Consider the following 27,265-nt stretch of genomic DNA (forward strand, 5'->3'; position numbering starts at 1 on the left):
ACAGGGGAATGAGATAGCAGTCCTCAGCAGGCCACACTCCCAGCCAGATGGAGGATAAATCAATGAGAAAGTGGCAAAATCAGAAAATGAAGAAGAAAGAGGGGACAATAGGGAGAGGAAAACAATTTGGAGCCGTTGTTGAAAACAGAGGCTGGAGAATCCCTCTGCTGTGACTGGGCAGAATATTACGGTTGGATTTACTGTTGTGTGAATAACTTAGAGAGGTGGTGAGCGCCAGAGACGCCAGTAACAACTTACTTAATAAAGAGTTACTCTAATCTGACTACTTCTTTCAGTAATGAGTAATCTAATGCACTACTTTTTCCAGACCAGTAATCAGATTAAAGTCACCTTGAGTTACTATTCTGTCATTTTCCTTTGGAAAAATATATATCTTTCCCCTGCTGAAAATGTGACTTGTGACATATGTTACGTCACTCCACAAGACGCAGAGTGACATAACATATGTCACAAGTCACATTTTCAGCATGAAGACAACTTAGGACATAAACGTAGACAACAGTAGAGGAGGAGAATAATGGAAATGCATCCCTGTTCTGAATCTGCGGCAGCTTTGTTAAAAAGCACTTCCAATAACGCGAGTATTGGCAAAACCAGTTGTCATTTTGAGGCGGAGGAGATGATGTCGGTAGCTGATTAATGTAAGTAATAAAGTAACTTGTAATCTAATCTCTAACCTTTTAAAATCAAGTAATCAGTAACTAAATTACTTTTTAAAGTAGTAGGGATCTGTAATCTCTGTGGCAACACCAGTGAGCGCACACATAATAACAAAGATTGGCCGCTCAGTTGCTGTTCAGGTGAGCGTGTGTTTTTGTTGTGTCTTTTGTTGTTTTTATAATTGTATCTTACATTCTGACTGTGATTTGTGAGTGACAGTGATGCTTGGTGGTGGTGGTTGGTTGGGTGTAGGACCAGACATGTCATGCATCTGTCAATCCCAACCCAAGGGCAGTTGTGACTACAAGAGCTGACTGTTACTGAGTTTGGAGAGTGAATCAAGCATAAAATGCAATGGGCATATTTGGTTTATTAAAATTACATATGACCAGTGTGGAATATTTATCCTCAAAGTTGATGTGCTCTAAATGGATCTAAGCAAAACTGCAGCATGTGTGTGCCAGTGATCACTCAGTAACAATCGAAAATGTTCAAGAGAAAAAGCAGAAGAAAAGGCAGAAAGTCAGAAACCACTAAATGTATGATTTAATGATTTACTTAATAATTACAATCGTTTAAACTGGATCGAAATGCCAGACTTGTATTGTAAAAAATCTCCATTGATCATTCCAATTAATAGAAATTAACCCCCAAAAAATGTAATTTCAAAGTATTTTATTACCAAATAAATTAGTCTTACACATACACCCACCAGGCATAGCAATTTGTCTTCTCAGTCATGAATATCCAACTTTTATCCAAACATTTTATACTGCCTTCTGCAGTGTTTTGTACATTTCAGGAGATTTAAAAGCACCCATAAGCACATTGTAAGTTCACTAAGGTACAGCTGAAGGTGAAACATTATGGGCCTGTATTAGGAGTTGGACCACGTTCAGTGAGAGCAGACTTTTACAGCGTGAAATGAACAAGTGTGTGCAGCGCCAGAGCCATCAAAGCTTTGTAAGTAGTTTTATATAAAGATTTTAAAAATTACCACAGTATAAGTTAAGTGAAAAACAGATAATCATACAGTAGATGTAAATTATTGTTGTTAAAAAAAAAGGTAAAAAACGATAGTCAAAATGAATGATTCAGTTCCATTTGAGTTCATTAAAGGGGCTAGATGCAAGTTTGCCATTTTATACTCACTACTGCCATCTCAGGTCATTCGTGTTACTGCACCTTCTATATTAAGCTCGTGCATGACGGCACTTGGGACCCGAATTAAAACCTTTTTGAGTGACAGTTAATGATTTTAGAGGCAATTGTGTTGAACAGGTCTGAGCTCATTCTACACATTAGGACATGGCTGGAACATATAGGGGGAGCAAAATACATTATTTTAACATTTTTAAACTCTGTATAGTCCCTTTAAGTATCAAACAGTTCGCAGTACACCTACAAAGAAACGATACTGCTTTAATAGCGATGTGAATTTTAATAGTTCATAAGGAAAGTGCATTTACCGTAGTTACAGTGCTCAACAATGCAAGCTATAGCCAGACGTTTATACACTCCAGGTGCTCACAGTCCTACATACATGTAAAGATGACAAGTCTTTAGTGGGACAACTCAAAACATTATAATAAAAAGTAGCCAAAAAGAAATACAGGGTAAATGATGTGAAGGCCAGCTCCAATAGACCTAGGTAATGCAATCCATCCGCACTTTCAAAAATATGTTTCTATGACAGAATGAGACTGATGATAACACTCTATACCTTTCTCTGTCAAAAGTCCACAATAAAAGGTGCTAACATTGGCTGATCATTGCTCCTAGTGCTGTAATTGCGAATGATCTCAGGTGACAATCCCGCAGTGTTTTCTTTTCTTTTTTTTTTCTCTCGCCAATGACGATTAGATCTTGGAGCCACAGGTGCAACACAGTGGTGCAGAGACACCCCCAAACCACTTACTCACCACTCCGTCTCATTACCCACAATCCACTGGAGCCCTGTTAGAGTATTAGCGCGGTATTCAGCTTTTCATCATTGTCCCTGGTTAGTATCAGCTTAGCCTGGCAAACTGTTACTAAAAAACTACAAAAAGAAAAAAAAGTGCTCTGTTCTTCTGTGACTTTGAATTTATCTTTGGTGTGCGCCGACTTCCAAAACTCAAATGTCTCCCAGAGTTTGTTGAATAGGAAAATTCCATTACAAATGTCCTTCATGGCACAAAGGCAAAACAAATAAAATAATAAATGGTTGAGCAGATTTTTGGTTCAAACCAGCTCAAGTCCAGTGTGAAGCTTTGTTCTTCTGTACAAGCATTCAGCAGCATTGAGATAGTACACTTTTCCACAAAGCAAAAGAAAAGGTCTATATCACAAAGCAAAAAGCATTCCAAACTCTGAAACTTTAAATGGCACCAGATACGTTTTATCTTCTTCTCGCCGAGATCAACTCAGCCATTTGCAAGTAAACAACACTTTTATAGAATCTCCAAATTCTATTTCCCACAAAAAAACAGGTGCACTGCTCTCAGAAGTCCTCAAACACAAACTGCTGCTGCTGTTGGTGAGTCTCTTCAATGCCGCGCGCGAACAGATGAATCAACTGGCACTGGACACTACAAAGAAACACACAAGACACAACATTTAAAATAATGTGATATAAAACTCCATGAGCCAATGATTAAAAACAATGTAGCTAAAGACAGAATAAAATAAACATAACCACCGTAGTTTCTGTACTGTAATTTGCACTTTTTTCATAGTTTGGCTGGGGGTGCGACTTATATCTTATAAGTCGCACCCCCTTATATCAAAATATATAATTTCACATGTTTGCTAGTTTCACACTGACAGCCGCTAGAGGGCGGTCTCGGCTTGTGTACCAGCGTCTGTTACCACCAATGGCCGCTGGCTGCTCCGCTTTATGCCCACAACACTAGGGGCCGCCATTGCTCCGCCATTGCTGTAGTACCTCCATACCGCCACAAGTGCCCCATTGAAAAGCATTGGAGTTTAGACACCTTAACTTTAACGCCTGGTTTCAAGTTTTTCAACACTAGACTAGGCTAGATATTCCTCCTGAGATAACGCTGGGTTAGTCACAATTTAAGAAACCAGACTGGTTTTCGTAAGAAGAATTTTAGAAATCTCGTACTTAAGGCAGTACTAAGTAACGTGTTTACCTTAATAAATCCTTTCCGTAGTCCCTGTGGGGGTAATACAAGTGTTTATGGGATGATTGGAGGGTCTTTCATCTCCCCCTGGTGTCTCTGGCCAGAAAACCATGTTTGTAACTTGACTGCCACCGGTCCGGAGAAAGCAATACACACTAATGGAATCACGAAGAAGAAGCTAACATGCTAGCGAGCAAAGCTAACTGCGGGCTAACGTCACTTTAAACAGTATTTACAGCCAAGTTTGAGTGAAAAAAAATATTTCCATTGTATAATTGGATGCACAGTAACACTCTCCCCATTCGCCTTTTCTGTCAGCGTAGTATTTACTCTCCAAGACAATTAATATGTTAAAACAAATCGTAACTTGCTACTACACCTGCAGTTGCACATATGGCCTCTAGGGGGAAGAGTTACTTAGTACTGCTTTAATGAGGGTTGGACTGTAAGTATTGGAGCAGCGCGAGCTACACGTCGCACAAGGGCCGAGTCTACAGTGAAGATCCCGCCCGTATGCCCTTTTTAGGAACATGCCTTGTCAGAGCCGGGGAGGGGGAGTCTGTAAATCCGCCATGAATTCCCCCACGACCGTAGTCATTATGGTAAACGGGGAGGAGTGAGGAGAAGCTGTCCATTTATATACAGTCTATGGTTACCACCAAAGATTAAAAAAAAAAAAGATAATCAAGCAGCAGAAAAATTGTTTGGAGTGAGCGAGAAAGTTGTGAGGGGCTGGCGAGGGTTACTCTTACTTCAATAAAAAAGCTAATCACAGTCTACATGGCCACAGCTAGAGGAACGAGTTCGCAAATGAGAGCTTGAACAATGTGCTGCTGGGAGAGGCTTGTCAATGGTGCAGTTACACCTCCATACCCAGGTAGTTGCCAAGGCTGGTGCGACTTATACTCCAGAGCGACTTATAGCCCAAAAAATATGGTATGTACAGAACAGAACAATCAGGTTATTATCAGATTAAACCAGGGCTAAATGAAGACGACAAAATGTCAACACTGTAGATGTAAAGCAAGCAGTGACCAAGACACGGATCAAAACAGAAGATAATGTGCCCTTTAACAATGTGTACAGTGGAACCTGATGTGTGCAGTTCAAAGGCAGTCTTTTAAGTTGCCGTCCTGCTACAGCTTTGTGGCATTCATTAATGCAGCACAGACGTCGCTGTTTACAGAATATGTTTGCAAATTGTCTTGGGGAAATGAAGTAAAAAGATATGAACAAAGAGAAAGAGTTGTCATGGAGCAATGACTTAGAGCTTGGGTAGCTTGAGAAAACTAAGGTCATTAAAGGCACGCTGCGTAACATTTTGGACTATACTGTTGCCATCAGTACAAAGCATGCTCCAGCTCGGCACAGTATTTCTGCAGTGGGTAATCAAAGAATGGATTTGGATGAGAACCAAAACACATTTCAAACCTGCGGATCAGCATGTTGGCCTGTCCATAAAGTATGCGACACTGTCTGTAAATGTCTCTGTTATCAGACAAGTCCGCAGTCCCATAGTGCCCCAAATATTTACATTCATCAGTGACCGCAAGATTGTTGCCCAAAAAAAAGAAATCAGGAAATGTCAGTTTGGAGTCGTCTCTGCTCCGGGCTATCATGATAATACTTTTCTTTGAATTATATTTAATATCAAAGTCTGGTCCATACTGAGAGCACACATGCAACAGCTCTTGTAACCCAGCGCTATATGGACAAAAAATAAGGTCATCAGCATACATTAGGTGGTTAAAGCAGTACTACGTAACTTGATTACCTTAATAAATCCTTTTCCTATCCCTCTAGGTGTAATACAAGTCTTAATGGGATGATTGGGGGGTCTTTCATTTCCCCCTGGTGTCTCTGGCCCAACTTCACTGCCTCCGGGTCGGAGCCACCAATATGCACTAATGGAATCACAAAGAAGGGGCTAACAGGCAAACGGGCAAAGCTAACTGCGGGCTAGTGGTTAGCAGTATTTACAGCCAAGTTTGAGTGAAAAAAAATGATCTCCATTGTGTAATTGGATGTACAATATCCCTCTCTCCCTTTGTCTTTTCTGTCAGCGTAGTATTTACTCTCACGGACACTTAATGAGTAAAAAAAACGCAACATGCTACGACACCTGCAGTGGCGCTTATGGCCTCTAGGGGCATGAGTTACTTAGTACTGCTTTAATGGTACTGTTGCCTATCCTACAACCTATTCCACAATCATTTAAAAGCCTTGACGAGTCCTCTATATATATACTGGTAGACAAAATGCTGCCTTGTCTTACTCCATTTGACACGCACATGATGTCAAATGGGCATACCAGAAAACCAGATTTCTTCTATAACATTTCAGAGATAGCATCTGCACTTTCTATGTCACTTTTGGACTGAATTAAAAAGTTTATGAATCGAAAGCTGCAAAAAGTTTCTCAGCTCAGAAACATCACAACAATAACGTCAGATAAATTGAGTAAAATACCTTTAGTTTTTAACACAAAGTACATTGGAAAGTGAATACTTTTTTATACTTTTACATAAGTAAAATAGCATGGCGCTTGTTTGTAGTTCAGTCCTCCCAACAAAATTCTTTTCCATCATCCCTCTTCATCCAAACTCACAGCTTGTTTTTCTATTTCTTTCCACTTTTTTTCTGTTTCGCCTGAACTAAAGGCATTAATTATGGACACAGCACTCAGACCAGCTCACTGTGAAAGCGATTAGCGCAGGGAAGAAGCAATAAAGGAACAGACTCATGCTTTAATTAAAGGGGAGTAGCCTTTTAACATGGGGAGGGCCGTTAAATTGGCAACATTACAGAGCCATGCATCATTGGCTAAGTACAACGGAGCATGAAATAAATGATGTGTCCAGCTGTGGCATAGGGACGTATACCAGAGTATAGGGGAAGAACACAGCAGCAGCGCAGCAGAGCAAAAAATGTGGGATTGGTTTTGTAAGGCACTATTGCTAAACTAATGCCCAGAGAAAATACCATTGTTATCCTTGTCACAGTGCCCTATACATGTACATTTTTTAATGCATAGTATATCTGGGTAGCACCAGTTTAGTCCAACATGCAAGCTGAAAACATTTCATAGATGACAATCACTTGTTCATCTACAAGTTCGAGTAGGGGAAAGCTGCAGACCCGGAGCCGAGACAGAAATACCGTGAAGCGAATCCACCGTGATAGTGCGCCCTCTCCTGGTAAAGACGGATACACGACGCTATTAGGTCTTGGGAAGATTGATTTGATCAACTCAACGAACGAGACTTTAACCGAGTTATTTCATTTTTTGATTTCTTATGAACCAATTTTGAAATTGTAGATGCTTCTGTTGTTTGATAAAGATAAGATGACACATTAATTTTCTGCTTAAGATAGCGTTTATGCTAGTTGTAAATTAGTAAAAACAATAAATAATCCCAATTACATGACACCCAAAAAATGCAATTGCAGGCTGTAAAAATTATTGCATATTTTAATTTTAAAGAATCTTGGCCTAGACACTCTTGAGATTTTTATTCTCAACGAGTTTTATCCTGGATAAATAAAGGACAAATAAAAGGAAAAAAAAGTTATGGCACCATTATTAATGGCATATTGTTGCATGTATATGTCATTCTAGACTAGTTTTGACCGTATTATTATTATTATTATTATTATTATTATTATTATTATTATCATTATTATTATTATTATTATTATTATTATTATTATTATTATTATTATTATTATTATTATTATTATTATTATTATAAACCCAGAATTACAACATTTGATTTTTACACATTATTGACATCTGTGTTGATCTTTTGTTTTAGTGAAGTTGCTGAATTTAGGAAACAGGGAAGACCCTGACGGTATGTTGTTTTTTACTTTGTTTTGCATCTGCAAGCTAACATTATTAACCTGATTTCTCTCCTTTCTTTACTGATTACAGCAATGAGCTGTAACCACAATAAAAAAATGATTTTGTTCCAAAATATTGTCTCTGTCCCTTATTGAACAAATGAACAAATGGAGGCACTGTCCTACAAAATACAATGAAAGCAGTAAAACATACAGTTTTAATTTCATAAAATAACCCTAGTACAACCCTAAATAGTACATGTAGCCTAAACTAAGTTACATGTCAACACATTCTAAATTACACAAAATAATCCCAACGATACAACTGTAAAACATGAGCTAAATACCGTCATATATCTGTCTTTGCCAGCAGAGGGCGCACTATCACGGTGGATTCGCTTATCACGGTAGATTTGTCTCGGCTCCGGGTCTGCAGCTTTCCATTATTGACAAGTTCATGAAAATTCAGATTAAAGCAGAACTAAGTACCTCATTCCCGAGAGGTCATAAGCACCACTGCGGGTGTCGTAGCATGTTGTGGTTTTTACTGAATTAAGTTTCTGTGAGAGTAAATACAACGCTGACAGAAAAGACAAAGGAAGAGATAGATAGAAGAGGGATATTGTGCATTGTGCCACAACCCAATGAAAAAATGGATATTTTTTTTAACTCAAACTTGGCTGTAAATACTGTTAACCACTAGCCTGCAGTTAGCTTTGCCCGTTAGCCTGTTAGCTTCTTCTTCGTGATTCCATTAGTGTGTATTGCGCCTCCGGATTGGAGCAGGGGAAGTTGCAAGTGTGGTTTTCTGGCCAGAGACACCAGGGGGAGATGAAAGACGCCCCCAATCACCCCATAAACACTTGTATTATCCCCAGACGGACTACGAAAAGGATTTATTATGGTAAACAAGTAGTTGTGCTATAAAAAGTTAAATTTTTTATATTTTCTGTGTTCTTGTGATACCCCAGAGATGATTAGCCTATATTGTGACTTTATATATATATTATTTAAATATTTTCTATGAGAAAAATACATGATAGCTTTACTTAACCTCTAATACCCAAATCTAAAAGCTTCTCGACTGGAGCTTACAGATTATAGGTCAGTGTTGTGCCTCATTTGAAAGCTTTGTTGCTGTTTTGACGCTTTTTTCAAGCTTTTAGATCTGGGGAAAATGTGCTCGGTTAAAGGAATAGGCCACCGTTTTTACATACTGAGATATGTTCTTACCTTAGCTTTGGCGAGTTCTTTAGGACCTGTCTGGTCTTCCCCCGTGCCTTCAGTCACGTAAACTCAGTGCAGACGGCATTAGCATTTAGCCTCTCCCCCTCTCTCCTCTATAGCTCCAAAACAGATCAAGATAGAAGTTACCAAGCTCTTCCACGTTTTCCCTATTTAAATATGGTTACGTGAAGTGTTACACTACAAAGTATAATTACACAAAATTAAACAATGTGGATTTTCTAAGTGGATAAAAGGGGGAACTATATTGTAAGGCGTAATAATACCAGGAGTAGTTCGAAATCCGCGCAGTAATCTTCACTTTACTGTGCGGATGCCAAACTACTCCTGGTATAACTGTTGCCAGAGTGATATAGAATGTTCTTTATCTGTTGTCACAGTGATATAGAATGTTCTTTATCTGTTGTCACAGTGATATAGAATGTTCTTTAACTGTTGTCACAGTGATATAGAATGTTCATTAACTGTTGTCACAGTGATATAGAATGTTCTTTAACTGTTGCCACAGTGATATAGAATGTTCTTTAACTGTTGCCAGAGTGATATAGAATGTTCTTTCACTGTTGCCACAGTGATATAGAATGTTCTTTAACTGTTGCCACAGTGATATAGAATGTTCTTTCACTGTTGCCACAGTGATATAGAATGTTCATTAACTGTTGTCACAGTGATATAGAATGTTCTTTAACTGTTGCCACAGTGATATAGAATGTTCTTTAACTGTTGCCACAGTGATATAGAATGTTCTTTCACTGTTGCCACAGTGATATAGAATGTTCTTTAACTGTTGTCACAGTGATATAGAATGTTCTTTAACTGTTGTCACAGTGATATAGAATGTTCTTTAACTGTTGCCAGAGTGATATAGAATGTTCTTTAACTGTTGTCAGAGTGATATAGAATGTTCTTTAACTGTTGCCAGAGTGATATAGAATGTTCTTTAACTGTTGTCAGAGTGATATAGAATGTTCTTTAACTGTTGTCACAGTGATAAAGAATGTTCTTTAACTGTTGTCAGAGTGATATAGAATGTTCTTTAACTGTTGCCAGAGTGATAAAGAATGTTCTTTAACTGTTGCCAGAGTGATATAGAATGTTCTTTAACTGTTGCCAGAGTGATATAGAATGTTCTTTAACTGTTGTCACAGTGATATAGAATGTTCTTTAACTGTTGCCAGAGTGATAAAGAATGTTCTTTAACTGTTGCCACAGTGATATAGAATGTTCTTTAACTGTTGCCAGAGTGATATAGAATGTTCTTTAACTGTTGCCACAGTGATATAGAATGTTCTTTAACTGTTGCCAGAGTGATATAGAATGTTCTTTAACTGTTGCCACAGTGATATAGAATGTTCTTTAACTGTTGTCAGAGTGATATAGAATGTTCTTTAACTGTTGCCACAGTGATATAGAATGTTCTTTAACTGTTGCCACAGTGATATAGAATGTTCTTTAACTGTTGCCACAGTGATATAGAATGTTCTTTAACTGTTGCCACAGTGATATAGAATGTTCTTTAACTGTTGCCAGAGTGATATAGAATGTTCTTTAACTGTTGCCAGAGTGATATAGAATGTTCTTTAACTGTTGTCACAGTGATATAGAATGTTCTTTAACTGTTGTCACAGTGATATAGAATGTTCTTTAACTGTTGTCACAGTGATATAGAATGTTCTTTACCTGTTGCCACAGTGATATAGAATGTTCTTTAACTGTTGTCACAGTGATATAGAATGTTCTTTACCTGTTGCCACAGTGATATAGAATGTTCTTTAACTGTTTCCACAGTGATATAGAATGTTCTTTAACTGTTGTCACAGTGATATAGAATGTTCTTTAACTGTTGCCACAGTGATATAGAATGTTCTTTAACTGTTTCCACAGTGATATAGAATGTTCTTTAACTGTTGTCACAGTGATATAGAATGTTCTTAACTGTTGTCAGAGTGATATAGAATGTTCTTTAACTGTTGTCACAGTGATATAGAATGTTCTTTAACTGTTGTCACAGTGATATAGAATGTTCATTAACTGTTGTTACAGTGATAAAGAATGTTCTTTAACTGTTGCCAGAGTGATATAGAATGTTCTTTAATTGTTGCCAGAGTGATATAGAATGTTCTTTAACTGTTGCCAGAGTGATATAGAATGTTCTTTAACTGTTGCCAGAGTGATATAGAATGTTCTTTAACTGTTGCCAGAGTGATATAGAATGTTCTTTAACTGTTGTCACAGTGATATAGAATGTTCTTTAACTGTTGCCAGAGTGATAAAGAATGTTCTTTAACTGTTGCCAGAGTGATATAGAATGTTCTTTAACTGTTGTCAGAGTGATATAGAATGTTCTTTAACTGTTGCCACAGTGATATAGAATGTTCTTTACCTGTTGCCACAGTGATATAGAATGTTCTTTAACTGTTGTCAGTGATATATAATGTTCTTTAACTGTTGCCACAGTGATATAGAATGTTCTTTAACTGTTGCCACAGTGATATAGAATGTTCTTTAACTGTTGCCACAGTGATATAGAATGTTCTTTAACTGTTGTCACTGTGATATAGAATGTTCTTTAACTGTTGCCACAGTGATATAGAATGTTCTTTAACTGTTGCCACAGTGATATAGAATGTTCTTTAACTGTTGCCACAGTGATATAGAATGTTCTTTAACTGTTTCCACAGTGATATAGAATGTTCTTTAACTGTTGCCACAGTGATATAGAATGTTCTTTAACTGTTGTCACAGTGATATAGAATGTTCTTTAACTGTTTCCACAGTGATATAGAATGTTCTTTAACTGTTGCCACAGTGATATAGAATGTTCTTTAACTGTTGTCACAGTGATATAGAATGTTCTTTAACCGTTGCCACAGTGATATAGAATGTTCTTTAACCGTTGCCACAGTGATATAGAATGTTCTTTAACTGTTGCCACAGTGATATAGAATGTTCTTTAACTGTTGCCACAGTGATATAGAATGTTCTTTAACTGTTTCCACAGTGATATAGAATGTTCTTTAACTGTTGCCACAGTGATATAGAATGTTCTTTAACTGTTGCCACAGTGATATAGAATGTTTTTTAACTGTTGTCACAGTGATATAGAATGTTCTTTAACTGTTGCCACAGTGATATAGAATGTTTTTTAACTGTTGTCACAGTGATATAGAATGTTCTTTAACTGTTGCCACAGTGATATAGAATGTTCTTTAACCGTTGCCACAGTGATATAGAATGTTCTTTAACTGTTGCCACAGTGATATAGAATGTTTTTTAACTGTTGCCAAAGTGATATAGAATGTTCTTTAACTGTTGTCACAGTGATATAGAATGTTCTTAACTGTTGTCACAGTGATATAGAATGTTCATTAACTGTTGCCACAGTGATATAGAATGTTCTTTAACTGTTGCCACAGTGATATAGAATGTTTTTTAACTGTTGTCAGAGTGATATAGAATGTTCTTTAACTGTTGTCACAGTGATATAGAATGTTCTTTAACTGTTGCCAAAGTGATATAGAATGTTCTTTAACTGTTGCCACAGTGATATAGAATGTTCATTAACTGTTGCCACAGTGATATAGAATGTTCTTTAACTGTTGCCACAGTGATATAGAATGTTCTTTAACTGTTGCCACAGTGATATAGAATGTTCTTTAACTGTTGCCACAGTGATATAGAATGTTCATTAACTGTTGCCACAGTGATATAGAATGTTTTTTAACTGTTGTCACAGTGATATAGAATGTTCTTTAACTGTTGTCGCAGTGATATAGAATGTTCTTTAACTGTTGCCAGAGTGATATAGAATGTTCTTTAACTGTTGCCACTGTGATATAGAATGTTCTTTAACTGTTGCCACAGTGATATAGAATGTTCTTTCACTGTTGCCACAGTGATATAGAATGTTCATTAACTGTTGTCGCAGTGATATAGAATGTTCTTTAACTGTTGCCAGAGTGATATAGAATGTTCTTTAACTGTTGCCACAGTGATATAGAATGTTCTTTAACTGTTGCCACAGTGATATAGAATGTTCTTTAACTGTTGCCACACTGATATAGAATGTTCTTTAACTGTAACTACAATATAGTTCCCCCTTTTATCCGCTTAGAAAATCCACATTGTTTAATTTTGTGTAATTATACTTTGTAGTGTAACACTTCACGTAACCATATTTAAATAGGGAAAACGTGGAAGAGCTTAGTAGCTTCTATCTTCACCTGTTTTGGAGCTATAGAGGAGAGGGCGAGAGGCTAAATGCTAACGCCGTCTGCGCTGTGTTTACGTGACTGAAGGCACGGGGGAAGACCAGACAGGTCCTAAAGAACTCGTCAAAGCTAAGGTAAGAACATATGTCAGTATGTAAAAACGGTGGCCTATTCCTTTAAAGGAATAGGCCACCGTTTTTACATACTAAGATATGTTCTTACCTCACTTTAGACGTGTTAATATATCCCCGTCTGGTCTTTGTCCGTGCGCTCTGCCAGGCAAACGGAGCACATACGCAGCCTCTCCCACATGTCACATAGCTCCGAAAAAGCTCACGATAGAAGCTACCAAGCTCTTCCACATGTTCCCTATTTAAATAAAGTTACGTGAAGTGTTTTCATGCGAAGTATATTTACACAGAAATGTAACATGTCGATTTTATAAGCAAATAAAAAGGGGGACTATGTTGTGAGGCGTAATGATACGAGGAGTAAAACGTCCGCGCAGTAACTCCTAAAGGTTATTGACGGAAGTGAGCGGGGGAAGTCTTTAGGAGTTACTGCGCGGACGTTTTACTCCTCGTATCATTACGCCTCACAACATAGTCCCCCTTTTTATTTGCTTATAAAATCGACATGTTACATTTCTGTGTAAATATACTTCGCATGAAAACACTTCACGTAACTTTATTTAAATAGGGAACACGTGGAAGAGCTTGGTAGCTTCTATCGTGAGCTTTTTCGGAGCTATGTGACATGTGGGAGAGGCTGCGTATGTGCTCCGTTTGCCTGGCAGAGCGCACGGACAAAGACCAGACGGGGATATATTAACTCGACTAAAGTGAGGTAAGAACATATTTTAGTATGTAAAAACGGTGGCCTATTCCTTTAAGGCGGGATTTAAGAGGTTATGGAAACAAAAAATCGCCATATACTGTTCAACTCCACCAATTGACCAAACTCACGTAGTTTATATTTGATTTATTACAGTATTCGAGTGTGTTTTCTCGGTACCTGACTTGAATTGCATTATGGGGCAGGATCTCGCCGTCACAGGTCCAGCTGCTGTGGGCGGAGGCGCTGTTACACCTCGAGGGGGCCGAGCATGTTGGCCGGAAGGTGCTCTTCTTGGGAATCTCGCTGAGGTCCTCCAAAGACGACGCTTCAGTGTGACGCGGCTGGAAATGAAACTTCTTCACGCGGTGGACCTCAACAAACAGGTGGTCAAACTGAGAGGGTTAAAGGCAGAAAAAAACAGGAAACCAATGAGTAAACTCCAAGAAACTGATTCAAGAAAAACAATGGAAACAGAAACACAATGCCACATTCAGGTGTTTTACTGATGAAACAATACTAATTTGTCCATTGGTGCCGCATTGTGCCAGACAGGTTGTCCCAGTGGCTTTGAAAGAGGGAAGAAAGAATGAAAGAAAGAAAGCATGCACAGTTTTCTTCTATCTTTTAAATTACACATATTATAACACTGCAGGTGAAGTCAGATATTCGTCAATTTCATGTTTTTTGGCTCTTTACACAGTGCCACTTCCTCACTCTTTACTCTTCTGCCCATCCACTGTCTATCTCACCCCCCTGTCCAAAAAAACCCCCACTGACAACCATTTATTTCACATCAGAGCCACTTTATGAGCGTGCTCTTTGCATTCACGCGGGACGCTAGGCCTAAAAGGCTTTCTGACAAGGCCATGAATACGCTTAGAGCTGCCTCACTCCTGTTTCTCCTCGCTCGGCTGGACACTGAGGCTGATATTAAGTGAACTGAGATGCAAAGTCACTCGGCCCTTATCACTCATACTACACTCTTCAGCTCAGTAAATGCCAAGTAAAGCTGGATATATAGACAAGTAGCGGTTCTCAAAATGAGGTATGGGATCAGCTGGTGATACTTTTATGTGTCATTTTATTATAATATTTTCCTGTTTGAATCCTGGTCTTGATTGGGGTTGAATGTAGAGTAGAATTTTTGAAGGCCTGGATTAGCAATACTTTAGACTCTTCTCTTGAACTTGTAATATTCCCAATATCCTGTTGTTGTTGTCTTTAACTCTTTACAGGGCAAGTGACTACTTTTGGTTACTTTTGGCCTCCCTGCTGCACATCAGTAAGGTAAAGAAGCATGTCGTCCTCACTCAGATGCCGTCTGTATCTGTGGCATTTGACCAATCAGCAGAGGCCGGTCGCGCTTTCAACTTCCTGTTTTCTCTGGAGTCTGAAAAAGACCCACGTCTGGCTGAATTCATGATACATATCTTTACATAACTTGAAAACTAACCATGGTAGGTCAATGAAACTCACACAGTTTACTGGTGAATAATTGTGCTAAGTGATGATATATGTGTTGGTTTTGGAGGACGTAGAGCAATAAGTGATATTACAGCATGAAAAAGGCAGGCACCATATTTGATCATACGCCCTGTTCACTTAAACCAGGGGTGTCCAAACTTTTTTCATGGGGGGCCGCATATTGAAGCGTACACGGGGTGAAGGGCCGTAGATCGGTAGTTAGTGCCGCAAAACCTTCGACTAGCAGAGGTTTAAATTGTGCCCCATACCTCTATTTAAGCTTAAAACCTTCATGCCAGTTGTTGTAGAATTATTACATTTTCAGATAAAAAGGTCCATCTCTGGTGATGTGTACCGATACAGCAAGGGGCCGAGGGCCAACATAAATTGGTCTGAGGGCCGCATTTGGCCCCCAGGCTGCACTTTGGACACCCCTGACTTAAACCCTTCACTCACATTGATTTTCTGCATAATGAAAAACAGAAATAAACTTGTCTTTTGCCCCCATTAACACACTTAAGTTGAAATTATTTATTTAAAAGAATTGCAATTAGTGCCCTATAAAGCAGGGGTGGCGAACAGGCATCTCTCGGCCAATCAGAGTGCGGGTCTCTGCATGACTGGATATGTTAAATACAATGCAGCTCTTTGCAAAAGAGTTGGTACATATTTCCCATAATCTGTAACAGTCTTTAAGAATCTTGACCAAAAATGCAACCATAGTCCTACAGACCCTGTTTCCCATCTCTACACTTATGAATGAGAGTCCGTATCTCCCTCCTTTGAAAGGGGGCATGTAAAAGGTGCAGCAGCCTCACTCAAAGGTGATGTAGGTTAAACAACAGTCAGGCAGATTGTGGCACTGGGATCGGCTCCTGTGCTTTTCAAATTTCTGATGAGCCTCCTCTTTATTTGATGAAAGTTGGCCTCATGTTCACAGAAAAAGATCAAAATTAGGAAAGGGAAAAAAGCGGAGCTCTAATGAAGCATATGATGCGAAGCGCGACATCGTAACGCGGAAACACGCAAAGTCATTGACTTTTCTTTGACATGTGACTGTAACTGTAACAAATGCAACATAAAACAGAATCTCAGACGTCCTCCAGAGGCTCCTGATTAAAGTTTATGAACTTTGTGCAGCCTAGAGTGTGTTCTCTGCACAGTCCACTCAGGATCAAGCTGCAGGCACTGAGCGCACAGGCCTGGGGCGAGTCAGAGGAGGGGGCTCAGCGGGCAGGGCCCCACATACAAACACACTCTAATTCTGTCCCAGTCAGAGCAGAACAGCACAAAATGTCAGTTTATTTAATATAAATTGATTTCAATCTTGGTGAGGAGTAAAACCACTAAATCGAATACATTTATTGAAAAGAAAACAAAAGGGCCAGACATAAAGTTGTAGTTAATTGTGATTCAATATAATGGTCACATTATATTTAATCACAATAAACTACCGCCCCTGGATCTCACGAATGGTCGGTGCCTTTGTGGCTCTTCACTGGATCAAGGTTGAAAATTTCGGCTCTTGGTCTGACTAGTTGGCCACCCCTGCTACAAAGGGTTAACCCTATTTAGAAATGTGTATTATACTTCAACATATTTACAACACTTTGTACAGCATGTCAATAAATTAACTACTACAGTATTTTCTAACAAAGACATAATTGCTAACAAGAGAGCAGACAAGATCCATATTGTTCTTACACTACGGCTCGAACTGTTGGCTGTGCTTATTGTACACGGCACAGAAGTAATTAAAACCAAAACGTCTTGGCACATATTTTGTCTTTCCCACTCCCTCATTCTCTGCACTCGCTGCTTGAATGATGCTGTAATATAATCTTGGCTGTGCACGCTGCTTGTTTTTGGTGAAAGACTGATTTGGTGTGTGTTAATCTAGAGACATGCTTCACGCCTCAGAGCGGCCAAATCTGTCTCACTCTAACAGCATCCCCCCGTTTCCTTCTGCTAAACGGTTATTTTTTTCTCTCCCCTCATTCCAATACAGTTGTTTTTATGTTCGAGCTGGATTAAATGTGATGCCTTGGATTTCAGCATGAAGGAGAAACGAAAACAAAACAAAAAAAAAACACTGGAGCAAAATTCAACACTCCTCTCTCGCTCTTGAGCTGAGGAGGATTCAGCCAATCAAGCAACTTTTAGATTGATTGGGGAAACTGGAACACTCGGAGTAAAACCACTCACACGTGTGGAGAGCATCCAAACTCCAAGGTCCACACAGTAGGAAAGATCTGTTCGAAAAGTAGTTAATCTTGATATCCCACAATATCCCCCGTTCGATATTTATCGTCTGTGCATTTATTAGCATTTCCCCTCTATTTTTTTTTGTAAATTTGCAAAGTGAGCTACATTGTATTTCATGTTTATTGGAGCTTGTGTAGTATTTTAGGATATTATGATTAGTACAAATGTTTACTGTCATTTTTATGCCTGAGAGTTGACAGCATCCAGTATCGTTAGGCTCAATAATATCGTTTATCGTGATACTTTCCTGCCTCAATATATCGAACTTCAAATTTGTTATTGTGAAAGGCCTACTCTGAACTCATATAGAGGACATTATTCAAATGTGAAAATGTGAAAATGTGAAAAATACAACCCACACATCATTTACTGGCTCAATTTGTATCTAAAATATCAATAGATGCACACTTGTCATTTTTTTCCTCACAAATCAGAAAAATAAATGTGCATAGACTATTCTTTTTTTCCTATTTGCATTTCTGTATGGGAAAGTGAAGACTCTGAACTGCAGGACAAAAGTACCTTTCTGTGTGGAGTTTGCATGTTCCTCCAGGTACTACGGTTTCCCCTACACACAATAGATTATGCACAATAGATTCTCCTCTGAAGCCAGGACTCCACTGAAAATCAGATTCCTACTCTCAGTGCGACTTTCCTTGTTAAATAAAGAATAAATAAAAAATAATGAAAAAAAGTAACAGTTATTTTGAACAAAGGAGGTGGCTTTGGTAAGTTATAACCAGACCTTTCCTGCATCTTCAGCGTTCATACCACATGCATAAAATATAATATAGTATCTATTTTAAATCAACCTTTCCACACAATGTTGAAAATGATTATCATGATTATGTTAAAGGGGCTATACGGAGTTTAAAAATGTTATGTATTTTCCTCCCCCTACATGTTCCAACAATGTCCTAAGGTGTAGAATGGGCCCAGACCTGTTCACCACAACTGCCTCTAAAATCCTGCCCTGTCCCTCAAAAAGGTGTTACTTCTGGTCCGAAGTGCTGTCATGCACAAGCTTAAAGGGGCTACATGCAAGTTAGCCATTTTATGCTCACTACTGCCACCTCAGGTCATATTTATAACTGCAGCATCTATATTAAGCTCGTGCATGACGGCACTTCGGACCGAATTAACACCTTTTTGAGGGACAGGGCAGGATTTTAGAGGCAGTTGTGGTGAACAGGTCTGGGCTCATTCTACACCTTAGGACATTGTTGGAACATGTAGGGGGAGGAAAATACTTACTTTTAACATTTTTAAACTCTGTATAGTCCCTTTAAAGAGGGGGTATTATGCTTTTTGCATAAAGGACTCAGGCAAAGCTACACCTAAAATGGCTGCCATCAGAGTTTTTACAGATTACTGAAAAATACGTGAACACACGTTTTTTTTTTTTTATGAGGGAATGATATAATAACATGATGTAAAGCTTGAAAAAGTCGATTTTGCATAATACCCCCCCTTTAATATAGAAGGTGCAGTTACACATATGACCTGAGGTGGCACTAGTGAGTATAAAATGACGAACTTGCATCTAGCCCCTTTAACACTTTGTAGCACTTTGGTCTACTTAGTTGTTTTAAAGTGCATTATAAATAAAGTAACCATTGCCATGATTATTCTAAAGGCTTTTTTCAAATCTAAACCTAATCGAAAAATTATGACCATCATGTGCACATAATAACCTACACATTATTTTAGCGTAGGCCCATAGTTTGAGACTGTTTTAACGCAGTCTTAAGCAGGGACCCTGTTTGCCATGTTCACCGCCAGCTGTGCAGTAAACAAGGAGATTATTATTCAGAGGGCAAAAGAATCACATTCTGAATCATATTCTCAAAATCAGCGTAGGAGGATCGCTATTGCAGATAAAACTAGATCTCCCTGAACTGGATAAACTGTCCCACGGCAAACCCCAAGGCAATGATTATGTATTACTACCAGACCTCCGGCGATGCTTGTGTGATCCCAAAGAGCATTGGACCAGTTCAGCCTCTTTCTCCCATTCATTTTACAATAACCCCGATCCAGCAATTACCTTCCTCCTCTCTGGACCGAACTACAGGTTATTTATGAAACGTGGGCAGGCATCGGGGCGAAGGCTTCTGAACCAAAGTAAACTGTAGTGGGTGAAATGAGTCGAGTCAGCAGATGGAGATGCTAGCACAGCAGTGAGCTAACTCCTGCCTTCTGCTCTCCGCCGCTCACTACAACACACTCAATTTATCCAGGCACAGGTTGAGCAACTCCCGGTGAGCCACATTAGGCTCAATGGGGAAAAAAGACAGGCTGGGAATCGGATATTGCTGTTTTCATTATCAGGGCAGACAGCTGTAAGGGAAAGGTTAATTAAAATTGATGACTATGGAGCAAAGAAGTGGACGTTCTCAAAGTGTACAGAGAGTTGCATTCGTACTGACTGTTGGATGGATGCAATTCGAGCCATAATAACTTTTACGGCAGGTTTCATTTTTATAACACTGAACCTTCAATCACATTTGAAGCTGCTCAATGGCTTGTACTGTAATTCGCTGCTACCTTTTTCACACGCTTTAAAGCAGTACTAAGTAACTCTTCCCCCTAGAGGCCATAAGCGCAACTGCAGGTGTAGTAGCAAGTTACGATTTTTTAACTTATTAATTGTCTTGGAGAGTAAATACTACGCTGACAGGAAAGGCGAAGGGAGAGAGGGTTACTGTGCATTCAATTATACAATGGAAAAAAAAAATCACTCAAACTTTGCTGTAAATACTGTTTAAAGTGACGTTAGCCCGCAGATAGCTTTGCCCGTTAGCATGTTAGCTTCTTCTTCGGGATTCCATTAGTGTATTGCTTTCTCCGGACCGGTGGCAGTCAAGTTGCAAACATGGTTTTCTGTCCAGAGACACCAGGGGGAGATGAAAGACCCTCCAATCATCCCATAAACATTGTACTATCCCCACAGGGACTACGAAAAGGATTTATTAAGGTAAACACGTAACTTAGTACTGCTTTAACAACAATGCGGCTTATTTATAGATTTTTGTGGTTGTTCTGAACATTGTGTTGTGGTATCAACAACAATGCACTTGGGTCTAAAAACACTCGGATATTTCTAATAAAAGAACTCTGACTTGAGAAACAGGCAATAATTGTAATAATAATCCAAAAATGAAGTTGTGATGAAGGAGGGCTGCAGGTGTCACGCGGTTCCTTTCCTTACCCACTAATCAGCACAATAACTTGGACAGGTGGCCTCTCGCTGTCTTCCACGGGATAAATTCATCGAAAGTCAGCCTCGCTCTGAGCGGCTTCAAACACCAGGAAACTGTCTGTTCAGGTCGGGAATAGTGACTGAACACACAACGGGTTTAAAGAATAATGAAATCATAAACATTTAAGTTCTTGACACACTTTTCCAAAAGTAAATGTAGGCTACCTGTAAGCTGTAGAATATTTTCTTCAAATATTTGACAGTGCACAGAGAGAAAAGTCCTGTATTTCCAGCGCGCTGATAACATGGACACCTGCGGCTTATAGACAAGTGCGGCCTACATATGTAAATAGAAAATGTTTTTCTTTTTAAATTTATTTGGTGTGACTTGGTATGAACATTACAGTATTATTTGTACTAACATGGTTAATAAAGACATAGCATACAGTGTAAATTAAAAATAATTAAAGGGGAGGTATTACGTAAAAATCACTTTTTTAAGGTTTTTATCATGATAAAGGGACTATAAGGAGTTTAAAAATTGTAAAATTATCTAATTTCCTCCCCCTAAATGTTCCAACAATGACCTAGAGTGTAGAATGAGAGACCTGTTCACCACAGCTGCCTCTAAAATCCTGCACTGTCACTCAAAAAGGTGTCAGTTCGGGTCTGAATTGCCGTCATGCACGCGCTTAATATATAAGGTGCAGCTACACGTATGACCTGAGGTAGCAGTAGTGAGTATAAAATGGCTAACTAGCTTCTAGCCCTTTTAATGTGTCACTCCCTCCTGAGAAACATACCTCCAGTGTTTCTCAGATTGATTCAAATAATCTTTGAATCTCCTGCCAGCAGCCATTTCCTGCTGTTTTGCTGGATGGGACGAGGCCCCTCCCATGTTCTCTTCCTCAGTCCAGCCAACAGAACCCGCCCCTGCAGACTTAGCTTTTTCTATTTTAAATACTTTTGCTTATGTTGTCTGTACTAATTGATATACACACTACAAAAAGAAGAAATGTATAAAAGACAACAACAACGTACTGAAGCGTGAGTGCTCATGAGCGGGCCAGACAGGCGAGGAGTTTCTTAAAGAGACAGAGGCGAAATCGCAGCGTCAGGAACAGTGTTGCTATGAGGGAAAATTCAAGTTGTTTTTGATATTTGCTGCATTTTCCAAACAACTTTGGGTAGCAGAGTTATTTGAGTTTGCTATAAACCCTTCGCTGCTTACATCATCAGTGACATCAGCTGGAGGCAGGAAGTGATCAAGGAAAATAAGATTTAACAAAAACTAGCAATTTTAAGTGTAAAACTATGTGTTCCTGTTGCAAGAACAAACACAACACGAAACACAACACATATACACTGAAAATTAGGGCTGCAACTAACGGTCATTTTGATAGTCGATCAATCCATCAGTTATTTAAACAACGAATTGACTGGCTGTGAATAGAGTATTGAAATGGTAAATGTTTTTTTCCTTCTTTTTTCTCTCTCTTCTTTTTCTCTTATTTTCAATACATTTTCTTTCTTTTTCTTTTTCTTTCTTCCTTTCCCTTCCCTTTATTTGACAAAAATAATTGTCACCTATTTCAATAATCGATTAGTTGTCGACTGATTAGCTGTTTCAGCCCTACTGAACATGACAATATAACAATATAAGCTCTTCTATGATAAGAAATATTACCACTCTCGGGGTATCATATAAAATATAACAAAAACATTTCAGCTGACATAGCTCATTGTAAAGACATTTCAATATAAACAACCTAAGAATAAAGGCAAAAAAAACAAATTACTGATTTATTATTGTTTTCAAAGGTTTGTGATGTCTTTTATAAGATTATATAAAAAAAAGTTTATATTTCTCCTATTTCTTTTCCGTTTCATGTCTCGTGTGAATTGTTAAGCGCACTGGTTTGATTAGCATAAAAAGTGAAAAAGCTCAAGATGAAAGATATTATGTTGAGCTTTACAAGTTTGCTGCTTTCACGCCGGTATGACTCGTGCACAGTAAGCATGTGACCTCTGTAAAGTCTCCGCCCACCTGGTCGTCCTTGTTGGTGTGCCGGAACAGGTGTCTGAGGAAGTCGATCCGGGAGCATTTGCGGACCAGGATGAGGTCTATGGTCCCGTCTGCGAGGTGCGCTGAGGGGGACAGGCCTTGCGGACTACGGGGACAGGCGCAGCTCATACAGGCGGCGTTGATGGCCATGAACTTCCCACTGAGCACAGTCCAGCCCTCTCGCCTGTCTGAACCACAACAAGATATATAGGATTAGTCTTCTTGCTCCTTTTGTTCCTACGGGTAAAGATAGTGTCTAGCACAAATTCATTAAAGGCTCTAGTAGTTCTTAGTAGTGGAATAACAATTAATTATATTATTATTATTAAGTATATTTATGTTGATTTTATCTGCCTTCATGTAATTTTGTGTAACTGTGATGCGCTTTGAATTTCCTTATGTGCAAATTGCTCTTTGTAAATAAACTTTCCTTGCCTTTCCTTCCGAAAGCCCAGGTTGTACTGCGTATAGTGACATATGCATACTTTATTTTGCTAAAATGACTCTGTATTTTATACATATACTGTATATATGAAAAAAAAAACTGTCTTCAATAACAGAGAACACAATGGACTTCAAACCGAGAATACTTCCAAGTCCCTCAGCACATTTGTTCTTGGATGCTCTGCGAAACTTTCCAAATGCGGCATGAGATTAGAACAGTAATCCAACTGTACTGAACCGCTCCATAATTATGTCAAATCTATGTTAAATCTGTCTGTATGCCATGACGCCAAAAGACTTACTCCTTTTGTTTATAGAAGTCTCCAGTTCTTTTTGCAGTCTTTAAGCTCCATCTGAAACTGGCATAGTGTGAGAACAGACGAGCGATCTACTCAGTTTGCAAATACCTCGCATTTCAATTTGATTGTAGTCTCCAGCCAGCTTTAACTGTGCTTGCTTTGGACACAAAATGTCTCATTTAATTTGCACGCACGGTGGTCACACTGAAGCAAAGACGTTTTTCTATTTTGTGTTTTTATGTAGGTCTGCCCAGGTGTAGGTGTGAAGTGCTATAGAAAAAAAACTTGATTGATTGGTTCAAGGGAAGCATTATTACGTCTTCCAGTGGGCAATGGCGAGAGGCAGGTGTGGTCAAGTGTACACATCAATTGAAGCAGGTTGGATATAATACATGTAGTGTACTCCATCCTCCATCCATTTTCTTCCATTTTATCCGGGGCCGGGTCGCGGGGGCAGCAGTCTCAGCAGAGATGCCCAAACTTCCCGGCCCACACACACCTCCTCCAGCTGTTCTGGGGGGACCCCGAGGCGACACCAGGCCAGCTCGGAGACATAGTCCCACCAGCGTGTCCTGGGTCTTCCACGAGGCCTTGTTCCACTAGGACATGCCTGGAACACCTCCCGCGGGAGGCGACCAGGAGGCATCCGAAACAGATGCCCGAGCCACCTCAGCTGGCTCCTTTCGACGTGAAGGAGCAGCGACTCTACTCCGAGCTCCTCCCGGGTAACTGAGCTCCTCACCCGATCTCGAAGGGTGCGCCCAGCCACATCTCATGACCATAGGTGAGAGTGGGAACGTAGATCGATCGGTAAATCGAGAGCTTTGCCCTCCGACTCAGCTCCCTCTTCACCACGACAGACCGATACAGCGACCGCATCACTGCTGACGCCGCACCGATCCGTCTATCGATCTCACGCTCCATCCGCCCCTCACTCGTGAACAAGAACATGTACAGTACACATGTAGTGTACTGTACTTTTAAATGTGTTGTTGATTTATGGAGATTTTTTTTTTCTAATTCATGCAGTCCTGAAGAGTTAAGTGGTGCTAGGCTAGTGCTAGGCTAGCACATGTCTATGGTAACTAGTAGCCTGCATTAAAACCAGTCTGACCCAAGCACAGTGCACCTGAGGCAAATCACTTATAACACCAGACTACCGATATAAATGTCTATGTTGACTGAATAATTTTTAAAATATATCCATTTTGCATTTAAAAGAATATATATATATATATATATATATTTGAGCAGCATCAGCATCCTGGTTGATAGGTTAGCGGATCTACAGTAGTTTGTTTACCTGCAGCCGGCATTACTACATGTGGAATTCACAAAGGAGCTTTCTACAAATCAGATATGGCAACGTTTGAAGGTCTACACGATGATTTTGAAGACGTTTCTAATGCAGGCTACTAGATACCATAGACATGCGCTAGCCTAGCACTAGCCTAGCACCACTAAACCCTTCAAATATAAGGACTGCTTGAATAAAAAATACATTAAAAAATCTTTTATTTGCCCAAATGTTTGCATCTAAGTCTACTACACAACAGATGAAAGTTCATTAAGATCCAGATCCACATCTAAAAACGACTCACAAGCAGAAGGAAATAAAAAAGTTGACGTGTCAAAGTTTTCATTTCCTTTCCTTTCTGCACAACCCATATTATAGGCAATTCAATTTGGCCAAGGACCACTTCACAATATCAAAAGAAGTCATATAGATTCATTATGATTGCATTCAGTTTGTTTTTTTCTGATTTGACATGCTTCGTGGATTTCCACAACACCAGACGCGATGGTCGCACTTCAAGAAGTGCCAAGAGTCCTCCTTGGAGATTTAGACGCTGTTCGTGAGCCAATCAGACGACTCGATTCACCCGCGGGATCAAGAAACTGTCAGTGCTACGATAACCGACCAAGTGTGCAACAAAATCACGTTCAAATTAGCATTACTGCGTCTCCAGGGGGAAATGAGTACAAAAAAAAATCATTACCTTTACCCTCCATTTAGCAAAACAAACTTACAGAGGTGATCACTGAGATAACAAGCCCGCTGAGGCTACAGGCAAATGTGGACTTGTGAAATAGTGATTAAAGCAACATTTGAGGAGAAGAAACAAAACAAAACAAAGGCAGCTGTGTGAGGACTGCATTAGAGAATGTCTCCAAATGACTGTTTTCTCAGAGAGGGGGGCCATTTGTGTGTCAGACCTCATTGGCTCAGCAGTTGGATGGGCTTACCCCACAAAGAGGACGAGGGAAAACAAACAAATATCGCTAAGCAAATGAAGTGAGGTGAACCAATAGTTACAGAGATGAGAGCGCCCTGGTGCGCGCAAGTTCAAGAGCAAACATATCACAACTAGTAAACAAAAATAATGGCCAGTGCGAAATGCTATCTTCTGCTGTGCACTTTGTGCTTTGGAATAAAGAGAATTAAAACCTATGAAAAAGTAGAGATAGATGATTAGATGATGATCTCTAATCTTTGTCTTATTTAGAAAAACTATCGGGCCATTTATCAAGTGCAGGTGCTAAATAGCAGGTGCAAGCTGAAAAATAAAATCTGCTACTTTGTCTGCATATTGCAATTAGTTTATCTTTTGATGTTGCCCACATTACAGTATCAGGCCCACAAATCTAGTATGTAAATCCATCCATCCATCCATCCATCCATCCATCCATCCATCCATCCATCCATCTTCTTCCACTTGTCCGTTGTCGGGTCGTGGGGGCAGCTGTTGGAGTTGCCCAAATCACATTGCACCAGCCCCCTATGGCTCCTCCTGCAGGTGTTGGGTCCACACGAGGACGGCCTCCTAGGACCAGTTTGCCATGGGAGACCCTACCAGGGACACGAAGCCCCCGACAACAGAGTTCCCAGGATCATTCGGGCGCTCAAACCCCTCCACCACATAAAAGTGGCAGTTCCGGGAGGGGTAATATGTAAATAAGGCAATAAATTAATAAATGCTGCCGATCCACTTTTGCACATGCTAACACTACTCGCTTTGCACATGAGCAAACCTTTGGTAAATGCCACCCTCTATGTGGAACTGTCTAAAATAGCTTGGACTGCACATACATAAACTACAACTAAAACTTGTCACACCAAGTTCCACCTCATAAAATATTACACCTTCCAAGTATCACCAGACCAAGATCAAAATCAAGATCAAAATCCGGACTAAACCTAAAATGGACAAAATTAGGTCTAGCTGGGTGAAAAACGTGTTTAAGCCAGAAAAAAATACAGACAAAAATTACTGACAGTTCTTATTTTGCTTTGTACTGTGCATTATTCATAGTGTGCTTTCAAGTAGAAACAAATACAGATAATGAGGCCCAAAAAGAAAAATCGCAGAATACTCATTATGTATAGAAAATAAAAATAATAAGCTTTACCTTTCACAGTCTTTTCCTTCTCCTCCATCATGTCTCCTGCCTTTGATGAAGACTTATGCTGACATACACAGCACCTGCAATATTGTAAAGAGTAATCTTTGGTTACTGAATGCATACTGCTATAATTTAGGCTAAACATTAAAGTCTACAGTTTCTGCAGTTTTTATCGC

General features: G+C 39.4%; 1 protein-coding gene across 1 annotated transcript in view; it reads right to left on the reverse strand.

The window, feature by feature from the left end:
• Window positions 1-2,942: 2,942 nt before the first annotated feature.
• Window positions 2,943-27,265, reverse strand: part of cerk (ceramide kinase) — a 51,384-nt gene continuing 27,061 nt past the window's right edge. Inside the window, exons 10-13 of the mRNA XM_079582773.1 lie at window positions 27,096-27,169; window positions 22,924-23,129; window positions 14,123-14,337; window positions 2,943-3,251 (exon numbers count right to left, since the gene is read on the reverse strand). Coding sequence (XP_079438899.1) covers window positions 3,164-3,251; window positions 14,123-14,337; window positions 22,924-23,129; window positions 27,096-27,169 — 583 coding nt within the window. The 3' untranslated portion in view covers window positions 2,943-3,163. The remainder of the gene's footprint in view (window positions 3,252-14,122; window positions 14,338-22,923; window positions 23,130-27,095; window positions 27,170-27,265) is intronic.

Source organism: Gobius niger (assembly GCF_951799975.1).
Source record: "Gobius niger genome assembly, chromosome: 2".
NCBI classification, from domain to species: Eukaryota; Metazoa; Chordata; class Actinopteri; order Gobiiformes; family Gobiidae; genus Gobius; species Gobius niger.